Source organism: Corvus moneduloides, chromosome 1, assembly GCF_009650955.1.
Source record: "Corvus moneduloides isolate bCorMon1 chromosome 1, bCorMon1.pri, whole genome shotgun sequence".
NCBI classification, from domain to species: domain Eukaryota; kingdom Metazoa; phylum Chordata; class Aves; order Passeriformes; family Corvidae; genus Corvus; species Corvus moneduloides.
In genome coordinates this window covers 142639643-142653148 of record NC_045476.1, presented here as the reverse complement: position 1 = coordinate 142653148, position 13506 = coordinate 142639643, and the positions used below count along the sequence as shown (strand labels likewise).

Genomic DNA, 13506 nt, shown 5'->3' with positions numbered 1-13506 from the left:
CCCCCCCAACTGCAACCTTCTCAGACCCCCAAACTGGGAACCCTGAAAATTGTTCTTTCCTTCTATAGAGGCTGCAGATAGAAATACTCAGAGGGAGACACAAACTACTTCCTGAAGAGGTGCAACCAATACACAGATTACAGAAGAATAGCTAAAACCTCCTTACATCTCTCCTGTGAATTCATTCTTTCCAAACCTCAGATTTTTGGCAAAATCACATCTGAATCCCAGAACCTGATCTCTAAAGTTCATGTTTTTCTTGATGATATAAAATTGTTACTAAGGAAAAGCTTTTTATTTTATTGAAATTCCACCTCCTTTGTGCTCTTGTCAGTGTTGTTCAACTCTCTCACAGTGAGTTATTACTGAATTGAATTCAAATCCTTTGAGTTACAGTCAACAAATTATTTTTAAGCATTTACATTTGAAAATAGGATATTCCTACATAAAAAAACTGTATTTTCTGTCATCCACCTCCTGCCAGAGCCTTCCCACAGATCTGAATCTCAATCTAGCAGAATTCAACACTCAAACTAAAAAACCTGAGAGAACCCCATGGTTATATAATGGATTATTTATCAGCAGTAGTCACCCACTGCTACATGGTAATACAACTGTTACTTGGTTTTGGCACACACAAATTGTTGCAGAATCTACTATTGACTATATAAACAGTTTAGAAGAGCTGACTTTTAATGTTGTGTTCTTTACAGTAAACAATGTACAACTGTTATCCTAAATTAACATTCAAAAAGTACTAATACTTCTTATAAACAGGGAAAGAGAGATAATACTGTGAACTGCTGAAGATCCCACAGGGGCACAAGGCAGAGTGATGAATGGAACTTCAGAACCCCTGGGTTTTGTTGATTCACATCATTATTCTCCCTCATTTGATACAAGTATCCTTTGTTCTTCAGTGCACAAATGTCGAGAATCAATCTGGATTTTTCAGAGCTAAACAGTACACAGTTTCAATATTTCATGTTGAGGTATTTTTGTGTGTTTCACAGTCACAAGCAAACTAATGTGAAGAAATCCAAACAGATACATGTCAGAAATTATGTGATACCTTTCTGCTCCTTATTCTTAGAAGTTCTTTTGCATTCACAATGGATTAAAAAGCCATGAAGTGCAGTCAAAGCTTAATCCTGCTTAATAATAACAATAATAATGAGCAGAAGCATATAAAAGACAACCCCTCTCTGTTTCACAGGGTATTTGCAGTATTCACATTAGACAGCCAAGGCAGAAGTACTGTGAATAGTGACCAGGAAATAAAGGCAAGGTGAAACAGTTTAGCAGAAGTCACAGACCCTAGTCACCTAACCAGCTAATGGAAACAATCTATAAACACCAAACAAGAGTCAGATTTAAAAAGCAAAGTTGGAAGAGAACAAAGTTACAGCTTTAGGTATGTACCACTGTCCAAAATATAGAAACAAAATGAGAGAAAGTAAAAGATGCCTGAAGGAGTGGACAACAGGCAAGTAATCAAAGCTGGCATCACTGGCAGAGCAGAGACAGGAGTTGGCACCTCTCATTTAATAAACCAGATGGAGAAGGATTTTCACCATTTAGCCCTACCCTGCAGGCAAGACAAAAGCATTAGTATTTGATGCAACAAGATGGACACAATAAGAGAAACGCAGGTGACTGATTGGATTTGAAGGGGAAAACAAATCTGGAGAAAAGGATTAAAGTAATTGAAATGGTTACACTTCTGAGGCACAAGACTTTGCTTCTACAGGGAAGAACCCATTATTACTGTTGGCCAGCGTACATCTAGAAGACAATTCCAAACAACTGTGGAACAATTGGCTCTGAGTTCCTAAAAACACAAGTCAAAATTTGTGTGCCATAAACAAAGGGTTTCATCATACAAATAGGTCTATCTAATCATACTTAAATGTCTGACATACATCATAGCAAAGATAACACAGCAGGGTGAGGCCATCCTATGGGAAGACAACACCTAATGAAATAACACAGAAATATCCTACCATATGGACAAGCCACAAGTAAGACTGTGGGAAGAGGAAGAAACAACAGAAACAAGAGGCCACCTGCCCTCTGAAAAACAGTGCAAGCATTCTTGTAAAGAGAAATCATAGTATGTTGGAATAACATACACATTTAATCGCATGTTTTAGCAAACAAGGCAAAACAAAATGACGAATTTGCATTTCCAAATCCTCTGCACTCCTGGGGCATTAACCAGAGAGATTGTGGGTATTAACAGTTGACTAGCAATCAAATATATTTTAAAATTGGCATCCATATTTGGTTGCTTGTTTGTTTTACATAAGTAAAAAGCTATACATTGAAATAAAATTTTGTATTGTATACATGCACATAAATCCAGCCAAAGTCCCTGCAAAAATCTGTGTTCACTTTTGGAAATCAGCAGTAAACCTTGAAAAGAATACTTCAGGTGCTTTAGAGCAGATACAATGTTTCCTAAATAAAACTTCAATATATATAGGCTGAAATGGTTCTGTAATATGTAGATAAATTTGAGTAACATTGTCAAATTAAGAATAATGCCAAATAGATTCAGAAAAAGTATCTTGAGCAATACAGGAAGTAGAAACAATACTCAGTGGGAAATACAAACTGGAAAACCATGAAAATAATGGAAAAAGACATGTAAATAATAAAATTGGAGGGGCAGGTAAATCTTTACAGTAGACCTCTTTACAAGCTGTTTCAGAATTGCCCGGACCAAAATTTAAAAAGTGAGTTGCTGTGTAACATGAAAGTAATCCTAGAGTACATGAAGAAACAGAGGCTTTCCTCTCTCCCTTTAAAAAAAATTTTTGTTTGTTTTTGCTGGTTTTTTTTAATTGTTGTTTTATTGTTGTATTATTGTTTATTGTCCATATTGTTGTTTCAAAGGACAATTGTATATTGTCCTTTGAAAAAAGGAGAATATTAGGCTACGACACCTCAAACACCAATTCTGTAGCATTCTGCACAAACATGCTGGTACTATTCAATCTTTTCCAGTTGTCTGGGGACAAATGCTCATGTGCTCTGGATATGAACACTGCAGATAAAGTCCACAGTTACTGCACTTTTAGAGAAGAAACGAAGAATTACAGAGAAACAAAACAACAGTCCACATACTTCTCAGATCTTATCATCAGCTGAAAATACACAAATTGCTAAACTAATTCACTGGCACTGTGTTACTCGGATCCCTCTCTGTAATCTTTATCTGCTTTTGTGTTGTCAGGTTTTCCTTCAATCCTTCACATTTATGGTCATCACATATAGTGAGACACTTGGTGTAATCAAGAAAACCGAATATAGCGAGAACATTAAAACAAACCTGAAATTGATAGGTCAAGACATTACAATCATGTCAGAGGGTTCTGAACTTACTAATAGGGTTTTCATAGGCATCCCAACTCATACAGACTCAGAAGAGATTGGCAGCACCAAAGAAAGATGGAGCTGATTAGGGAGAAACAGGAAATCACGGTAAATTGCTGAAGTTCCTGGTGCTCAACCCACAGCAAGCACAGCTGTAACTCCTTACAGACCAGGGCATGAAACCCAAAACTTGGCAGTTTTATACACTCAGCATCTTAATATACATGAACCAGTAATGCAAAGGTGGAATAAACCTTAGTAACTTCAGAATATGACCAAACCAAATCAGTGGGTGCTCATGATACTCAAACAAGATCAGAGTTAACCATGATATGAGTGGTCATCTAGCCACCAACAAAATGTATGACTCAGTAATGTGAGGAGAGTCCAGAAGACAAGAAAAAAACCAATGGAATACTACATTGATAAAGATTTGCCTTGGGAAGTTATTGGTGAAGAAGCCAGGATTTCAAATAGAGCTGTTATCCTCACAGCATCTTTCTAGATAACAGAGTCTATAAAAAAAGATTTTACTAGCCCTTTACCAACCTCTACCAAAGTTACAGGACACTGCTTGTATGACTAGACACTAAATGGATGAAACTCTTCACAATTACACCATATTCCTGATCAGAAGGAGTCAAAACTAGGAGGAGGTAGAGAAAGCTCTTGTTAGTCTCATCAGCATTTTAGTGACTTTGTAAGAAAACAAATATGCCAGGTGTATGAATTTACACAGAGACTGCAGATATCACATCAAGCCCCATCTACTGGAAAAAACCCCAAAACAACCAAAACACAGAGTTATGCAGTTCAAAGCAAAAGAAAGGAAAAAAGTTTGGCAAAAGCTAAAGAAAAATTTGGACTGAAGAAACATCTACAGATTTCTCACTATTATGAAGTTACCTGAAATTTGACTCCTTATTCGCTGTGGAAATAGCAAGAACCCCCTGTACAACACGATAATCTCCTAAAACACAGGCTCCATTTCTTCTAGCAACATCTAAATTATCCTTCTGACAGCTAGGATTTGCCCAAAAATGAGCACAAAGACTGCACTGAAGAATTCAGTCTGGCATGTTGACCTTAAGGGAACATAGGAAGCAAAGTAAAAATTAGTGAATTGTCAGTCAACAACATTTACAGACATCCTGGAGGGAAAGCCTCTAAGTGCAGGGCAAACGCCACAGCACACCACCAATTCATACCTCTAAGGGCAGCAAGACAACATGCACAGCACTGAAGAACATAACTAGAATCTTTCCACAAGTTCCCCAGAGACTTACAAAACACAGGCTGCTCTTATTTCCTCTTGTTAGACCCCAAATAAGGGTTTTATCCTTGTTTCCTGCTACCTTAGTAGAACAGGAGACAATACTGCTGTATCCCATTGACACAGGATATTGCTTTAGGACAGTCTCTCATTGAGATGTTTCTTATGATCAATTCTTGTTTCTAATCTAATCCCATAAGTGAAGAGTGTTCAGAAATAATCAGTGGCACTTCCTGATTTCTTCAGTCATGCTACGTCACTCCTGTTGCATCTCTACAATCATCACACGGCTTCCTGCTGCCCTTATGCCTTGCACATTCCCCAAGCCTGTGCAAAGCAGATGGAAGATGCTGCCTACTCAGCATGCCACTGTTTCCCCTCTATGGACAGCAGAACGGGTCACAAGAAGAAAGATTCCTTCGATGGTAGCAAAAAATTTGGTATATTGGCATTCATAGTGGAAGGAGGGGCAGACCAGGAGGGAAAGGAGCCTTCCGGGCTCAGGACACAATAGGAAGATACAGTTTCAAAGACAGAACATTAATTTTAAAGGTCAGATGCATCTCTTTGCTACTGAAACAAAACCAAAACCAAACAACTAAATCAACCAACCAAACAGAAAAACAAATCCTAGTAAAACTACTGTATCATCCCAGAATTCAGAAAACATGGCAGAGCAAGAAGAGGAAGATGAATCTGTCTGTAACTATTGATGTGAATAAGCCCTTACTTTTCTCGGACATGGAGTTTTAGGGAAAGGAAGATCATCTCCTTAGCAAGCAATTCTCATGTCTGGAACCAAAGGCAGCAGACCAAGCATTGGAAGAGGTGATGTGGTAAGAAGCCCCTGTACTAGCACAGAAGAACTGAAAAATGCCACTAATGCACACACTTCATCAGCAAGATTGAGAAGGGAATGACCTAACAAGCAATGAAGAATACAAAGGAAAACAATTTATATAAAAAAAGGTATACAAGACTATACATGGTAGGAGAAAATAAATGAAGTGAAATGAGGTTACAAAAAAGGGGAAATTAAGATAATGGAAATGCAATGGTAAAGAAATGGTTTTCCAATTCACATACATTCCATGAGATGATATACCAGCCCTGTGCCATATGTACTGACATGGGCCATCTATGCAACCTAAGTCATAAATCTTGAGTTGCACCATGCCTTTCATGACTTCAGCTTTCATCCAGACAAAGCTTTTGATTGGAGTTACTGGAGCTTCATAAGCTGGTGGTATGTCTCGGCCACCTGTAGACTGAAGAAGGAGAGAAAAAATGCAGGAAAATACTTCAGGTAAGTATAAGATGCTGAATTTAGTCCAAAAAGAAAAGAACTTGACCAAATATGTGTCCTTATTAACAGTCTCTAGATTGTGTCAAAGTACTACTTGGTCTATTTTGGCCTTGTAATATGTTCCCTGTTTAATTTCTTGTATATTGGAGAGATTGTTCTGTAGCATCTAAAAAATGTAATAATAGGGTTCTTGGCATTTATCCTGAGGATTCTTGGGAACTTCCTTTTTGAGTTCTCAGAAAAGCACTCCATTTGGCTTCTTTCTTGAGCCCTCAAAGGAGTTGTCATTACAAGATACAGTGTTATGACTTTATCTAATCTGTGGTTCTTGAAGAACAGAAGGATTTACTGAAAATTTCAGATTCATGAGAGTACATTCACCACAGAATACTGGATCATTTCAATAGCTAAAGGACACCTTTTTATTTACAAAATGTTTCAAAAATGTACAGCTAGGAAACAAAAACCCCCAAAGACTTATGGCTATCTTATTACAAACAAATAACTTCAGGAGCCTTACAGCTAAACACTTCATTTTTCCTATCTTCTTTCACTTTGATTATTTAATAATCAGAACAACTGCTGTGAAAAAGCAAGCCTATGGTAGCAGAAAATAGTTTTGTCATCACTATTTCTTCAATAACACTGACTGTTGTAGCACGGGACTGGTCATCCAGATTACTGCTCAACTTCAACCATTCCTTGTAAATGGAGTATTTTCACTGTATTTTCCTGAGTGTAATAATATTAATCCCTTCTTAAGAATTGGGATGCTTGAGTCCCTAGGGTGTTTCATTACTCCATAGTTATACTACCATACCTTAAAGAAAAATAAACTGTCCCCTCATCAAAGATTCCCTTTATACTTTTTGCCTTGACAATGTGGCAGCCACTTGCCATTTCTGGAACAAGAAACAGCCATCAAGTTACCAGCAAGAGGACAGTGATTTAATTAATGTTGTGATTTTACCAATTCTGCCTTGTCAGTAAGCTTTAATAATGGATGTTAATGAAAATACCTAGTTTTAACATATCAATATTATTCACATTGCAAGATCACCTAGAAATCACACCACAAAGTGGCTTACATTGTCCCAGCAAATAGAGTAATGAAATAACAATAAGCAGCCCCCATTGAAAAGGGGTTTAAAAATTTGAAAAACAAACAAACAAACAAAATTCCTCAAACAAAGAAATAAAACAAAAACCCCATCCACCAAACTTGGTATCGTTTAGGAAAAATTGTGAAATTCCACCTTTCATTTACCCGAAACTGGGATAGTGCAGTGTGAGGAGGAGGATACTTTTTTCTCAGATGTTTCCAGGATGTTTTGGAAAACTCCACAATCCCATTATCATTTATTCGTATTATCAGTGAACATGTAAACACACAGGCCAAAGAAGTAAAGGCTCTGGTTGACAATGCAGCAGCATACAAATTGCAAGAATGCAAGACTTTCACAATATTTAGAAACCTCTTATTAGCTTTTTACCTTTCATCTCTCACCCTTCTAGCACACTATGCCCTGCAGCAATGCCGTATTTCCCATCAGTCAATCGAAAAGGCAAGTGACCTGAGCAAACAGTGTGCCAGACACTGACTGATAAGAAGCACATAGTCCATCCAGAACAGCACACTGGTAGGACAGACAAGGAGACACACACAGCTGGTGATTAGAAGAAAACATAGGTGAATGCATGGAGGTAAGAAAATCCATCCTGCCTACAGCAATACCTCTTTGTTAAAAATCAGAGAAACAGATCTAGTCATCACTAGTAACAGAAGTGAGGGATTGGACCTGAGTACCTTCTGTATTATAGGAAAAAATACATTAATCAATCCATTCCATATCCAAAAAAAGTGAAGGTAAATGAAGAGAGTACAGAAAGTACACTTATTAAAAAAATGCTTTGTGGCAGCATCTACATTTCAAATTGGTTTTGGGAATGACACCTCTGTTCCTAGTATCAATTAAGGATTCAATACTTCTAAACAAACATGCATTTGGTATCTACTTCCTTTCAATTTTGAAATAGCTGTAATGCCAGTTCCTTCAGTCTCCACCTCTGTTCCTCACCTCTAAGCTTTTCATTACATACTAAATGCACTTCCGTAAATACTCTGGCAAACAGAAAACACAGTAACTTTCAGTTGAACAATTCTGCATAGCACCTTAACTAAGGACAGGACAGATCATCTGGTTTTCAGAAAATCAACACATTATAGATTGCAATATTCTTTGATGATACCAAATAAGGCTATTTTGAAACCATACATTTTTTTGTAAAACTCTTTCTGAAACACATTCCACTATCTGTTCATTAATATGAGCTTTACTAGAAAATTTTTAGTATTAGAAAATACATTGTAAACACCACATTTGTTGGACACCAAGAAATACACTAGTAATAGTTTGGACAGTATCTGAATTCAAGTGCTTCATATTTCAGAAAACATTTTTAACACATAATTTTGACTTCTTTAGGCGAATGTGGAGCATTTTTATGGTTTACCTCCAGCTGGCAACTAAGTACCATTCAGCTGCTCGCTCATTATTTCCTTGAGTGTGATGGGAAGAAGACTCAGAAAAAAAATTCCAAAAACTCATGGGTTGAGGTAAGAACAGTTAATCAGTGGGGAAAAAAATAGAATGAAATATTATAATAAAATTCTAATTATTTATAATATGAAAATTTATAATAAAATTCCCCCCCACAACAACAGCAAATAAGTAAACCCCAAAAACAAGTGATGTGCAATGCAATTGCTCACCACCCTCTGACCAATGCCCAGCCTGTTTCCAAGAAGTGGTTGGTCACTTCCAGAGAAGCTCTCCTTCCCCCTTTCCCCCTCCCTCAGTTTCCATACTGAACATGACATCCTGTGGTATGGAATATCCCTTTGGCCAGTTTGGGTCTGCTCTCCTGGCTGTGCTCCCTCCCAGCTTCTTGTGCAGCTCCTCATTCACAGAGCATGAGACACTGGAAAGTGCTTGACTTAGGGTAAGCACAACTTAGCAACAACCAAAACATCAGTGTGCTATCAATGTTGTTCTCATGCTGAATCCAAACCACAGCACTGTACCAGCTGCTAAGAAGAAAATGAATTCTATCCCAGCTGAAACCAGGACAAGCATATAAAAATGCTACCAAGCAACTACAGTGGCAGCAGAGCTGTTCTCTGCATGTGTTCCAGTACAGTTAGTTGGCTTTACTGTCTTCTCTGACTCTCTGAAGCATTACAAGTGGGGAAGCTTGCACTCTTCTCATATTGCTGAGGTGTGACCACTCATGTTCTCTCTGAAAAAGTGGAATCAAGCATACCTTCAAATGCCTCCCAAGCCACTTCCCAGTTCCAGCCTCAAGAAAAACCCAAAGCTATATCATTCCACCTACCAGCCTAGACTTCTGCAGAAAGAAAATCTAGGAGCAGAGATCAAAAACAAACCATGGTGTTACCTAAACAGAACACAAGTCCAGGTTATGTTGTAGCACACATTCAGAGACAGGTTAGCTACTGCCAATGACTCCTCTGTGGGTAAAGACTTCCTGGGCGGGCAACTAGGGGGAGGAATAAACAATCTGTATTGCTCTAAATATGTACTTGCCAAAGAAAGAATGTTACAAAATATAGCACCTCTTGTATAAACTGGATGTCTTTCATATTGTCTTATGTAAATGATTTTATTAACAGATCTCTACAGTTTAAGCAGTCAAGCTTTGTGTCTGGCATCACTTAACGCCCTGCCAATCCTGCTCAGGCTGCAGCTCAGGGACAGGATGGTGGGCAGGCAGATGGGCCTGTCCTGTTTCCAGTCCTCAGTCCAGCTCCGCTGTCTGGGCCTGCCTGAACAGAACTCCCATCACAGCCAGCAGGCTACTACACAAAGATCACTGCAGGCATTAAGGTCACAAATACCAGTGTAAGATTTAAAAAATATTGTGTAAAAGGACAGTGTGCATCTGTCAGCATTTCACTACATGGCTGGACCCTTCTCTATTTCCTCTCTATGCCTCAACTAGTCTTTTTCACAATAGATAAGCATTTTAAGTGTAAGCTTTCGGAGTTGGAAAAAACTCCCAGATAAAAACCAAATTCTGTTACCAACCAGAAAACGAAAATATATAATTTCAGTAACATAATGCTACATGTGATAAACGAATAATGTACTAAGAAATCTAAAAATATATACATTTTTTAAAAAATTCTTATTTCCACATACCTTATTTAAAAAGCAGTGTGAGAATTACAAACCTTGCTGCTAAAGTGTTCTTAGTTTTCATAAATAATTACATTCAAAGCAGACTACTCCTTCATCTAGTACAAGTCAGCCTCATGCTAGGAAAATTAACGATATGTTGAAAACTGTACACTTACATTCTAGTCAAACATACAGAATGACCAGTTCATATCATCACTGACAGCCTGTTGCCACCAAAGACATTTGGTTTTGGTTCTTCCCAGAATATTTACTGCAGCCCTGAGAATGTAGAAAGTTCTTTAAGACAAATATTATACAAAATTTGGATCAGTAACAAAGAAAAATGAAAACATTCCAAAAGAATGACAAAGCACAAGGGAAAAGAACTATTGTGAAGTCAATAGTTTCAAAACCAAACACCCACTCGTAACTGGCAATGTTTAAGCCATAGAGAACAAAAATGCCTGCCCAGAAATGACATGTCAGCTAACACTGAAATGTGAGTTGCAGGAAGAAAAGAGAAAAATGCTTACCTGTGAATAGAAAAAGAAGCAATAGACCTAATGAGGGATGCCACTGCTCCAACTTTAGCAGCTTCCACTGCTCCCTGTAACCTGTATTGCACAGTTTCACCATAACTGATGAAAGGTTCATTGTAGACGACAATCTTCCCCTTGGCCTCCTGAGCTCTTTTGTGCAGTTCATCAAATGAGGCTACGACTATGACTTCCGCTGTAATTCCTGAAAGAAAGTATTACAGTGGCTTTAGCAATGCTTGCCTGTAGCTCTCCCATGGCCACTTCTAACAGACAGAAAAGCATGCACTGTGCAGAACTCAGGAAACCAGCATTAATTTTTTTTCCTGAAAAAGGAAGACTATGTGAAATGCTTCATCAGGGATTGGTAATAAATAGATGTAATAGCACCCTGATCAAGTACACACACCTCTGTAAACTATGCTATCAGGCTGGTATTAAAACAACTTGAAGGGCAAGAAGGATACATGGGGGGAATTTTATTCTCTGCATGTGCTTTAATGCCTCATTGTAATCACTTATAGTACAAAAACATTTGCAAAAGCTGCCTATGGGATTAATTAAAAAAAAAAGAAAAAGATAGTAATCTTTTCATGGAAATGTTTTGATATGTTGCTAAACAACTTAGCTTAACGTAAGACAGCTGGAAGCCCATATTTTTAGACCGTAACTATTATAAAATGATTTAATCCATAATTGAAATTAAATTAAAGCTCTGCAGTGTCAACAAATTTTGCAATGTGAATAATAACAGCAACAACAATAATAATGATATTAATATCTTCATATTTAATTCAAGAGAATATAACATTTCTATTGGATCTCCTTCTGGGAGTTTCTCCAGGAATCCGCATTTCCGAGGTCATGATACAGAAAACGCAGGCAGGTTCTTCTACAGGACTATTCACACATGGTAAGTTAGATCCCACCCAGTTCTTTGTTTTTAATAGTTGGAATAGTTTTAAATTGCTGTATTATCTTACTTGAAAACACAAAGAATGTTATAGATAAGCCAGAGAATCCTTCTAACTTTTAAGGACATTAATTGAGGAATTATATTTCACAGCATTTGAGAAGTAGTTTATTAAAATGGCCACAATGCTTAAAATTCAGATTTGTTGATTGGTTACAGAGATAAGTAGAGACTGCTTAACAACATGGGCTGGTACTTTGCTTCTAAATACAGAAGAAGTAATGGATGTCTGAAATTTTAGTGTTGTACATTTCACTTAAAAGTCACAAAATACATCAGTGAAAACTGAAACGAATAACAAATCCTCTAGCAAGGATTTGTCAGAATAAAGTGAAACTATCATGTTTTTAAGAATAAAATTATTCTTCTTGAAGAAGTCCCTTTTTTTGGTTGCTTGGTTGTTTTTTTGTGTGCGTGGAATAAGAATTATTTAGAGGATTTCAAAGACTTGTATTTAAGACCATAATACACGAGAAAAACTCATAGAAAAATAGGAAGGTAATGTCTCCCAGCATCAGTGCACCCAGGTTCATGGCTTAAGATGAAACTACACTTCAAAACCTTAAACCATTCCACAGAAGTTTGCTTTCATTAGAGTGTACCACTAAGAGTTCAACTGACATTTACTGCTCCAACAAAAGTGAGTTTTAGCTACAAAAATAACCTAGTGTGAGAGGCATAAAAATTTTAACTATTCAGATTCTTACCTTAACCTGGCAGTGTTTTAGAAAGGCAAACCATAGAATCACCTTCACATATTACTAGCTGCTGTTTGCAGGCAGGTGAGCATACTAACAGACTCCAGCTGCTTGTAATTAATGGCAGGTTCAGCTGCCTAGCTAAGGAACATCCCAGCAACAGGATCATTTTGGGTATGAAACCATGCCACTGGAAATAAAGCCAGGTATCTGCAAAATTTCATTTTCCACAAGAGAAGTCATGGTCTCAGTAGGTTGATACTGCAATTTCTATTTCATATTAGCTCTCCCCAGTGCTCCACTTGGATCGTGCAGCAGGCACTGGAAGGACGCACGTCTTGGTGGCTGTTCGTCAAAGGAAGCGAGGAGTGTAACTCTTCTGGGCATTACTGCATAGATGAACAAACACCACCTCTGAAAAGTTTTTTAAGAAAGCTCCAGACAGCTAGTAACTATCTATAATTCCTAAGAAATTTATGGCCCTTCCTAGATGACAGGCATCAGGAGTTTGTACAGTGAGACTTACTGGGAATTTGTGCTAAGGGAAAGCTAAGGGAAAGAACACAGAGTTGCAAACTCTAGCTCAGTATCTCTACCCTTGAATGTCCCCAAAGAAGCTAAATAAAGCCATCCTTTGATAAAACAAAACAAACATTCTCTCTGCAAGTTTAACTTAATGGCAGCATGGTATACATTAAAGCGTGAATTACAGTGCTTTCTGTAAAACTTCACTCTTGTGTAGCTTCTGATTAATTCAATTACTCACGTGCATTTAAGTGCCAATTTATACCATTTCAGATTCTTCAACTGAAGAGACAAGAGCAATGTTTATCTTTGTGGACACACACAAACCACCCTTAAACCTTCTGTGCAAAAGGGGAAATTAAACAAAAACCCCAATAGTTTACCTGTTTAAGGAGAACGAGTTATTCCCTTTAGAAACTGGAAATGTCTCACCTTACTGAACCTTTAAGCAAATTAATAGAAATCTATCCTAGTCTCTCCTACCAATTCAGTGCCTCATGGCTCTGCTTCCCATGTGGAAAGATATTGTCTCTCTTTCTTGCACCTATCATTATGTTACTGGCTGTGTGTTATTGAACAGAATTCTTCAGAAACCCCATGTAAGGAGGAAGACAG

General features: G+C 37.6%; 1 protein-coding gene across 1 annotated transcript in view; it reads right to left on the bottom strand.

Annotated features, from left to right (window-relative positions):
• CPQ (carboxypeptidase Q) overlaps window positions 1–13506 on the bottom strand; it is a 158445-nt gene that overhangs the window by 117717 nt on the left and 27222 nt on the right. The window contains exon 3 of the mRNA XM_032129937.1: window positions 10693–10900. Within this exon, the coding sequence (XP_031985828.1) occupies window positions 10693–10900 (208 nt within the window). The remainder of the gene's footprint in view (window positions 1–10692; window positions 10901–13506) is intronic.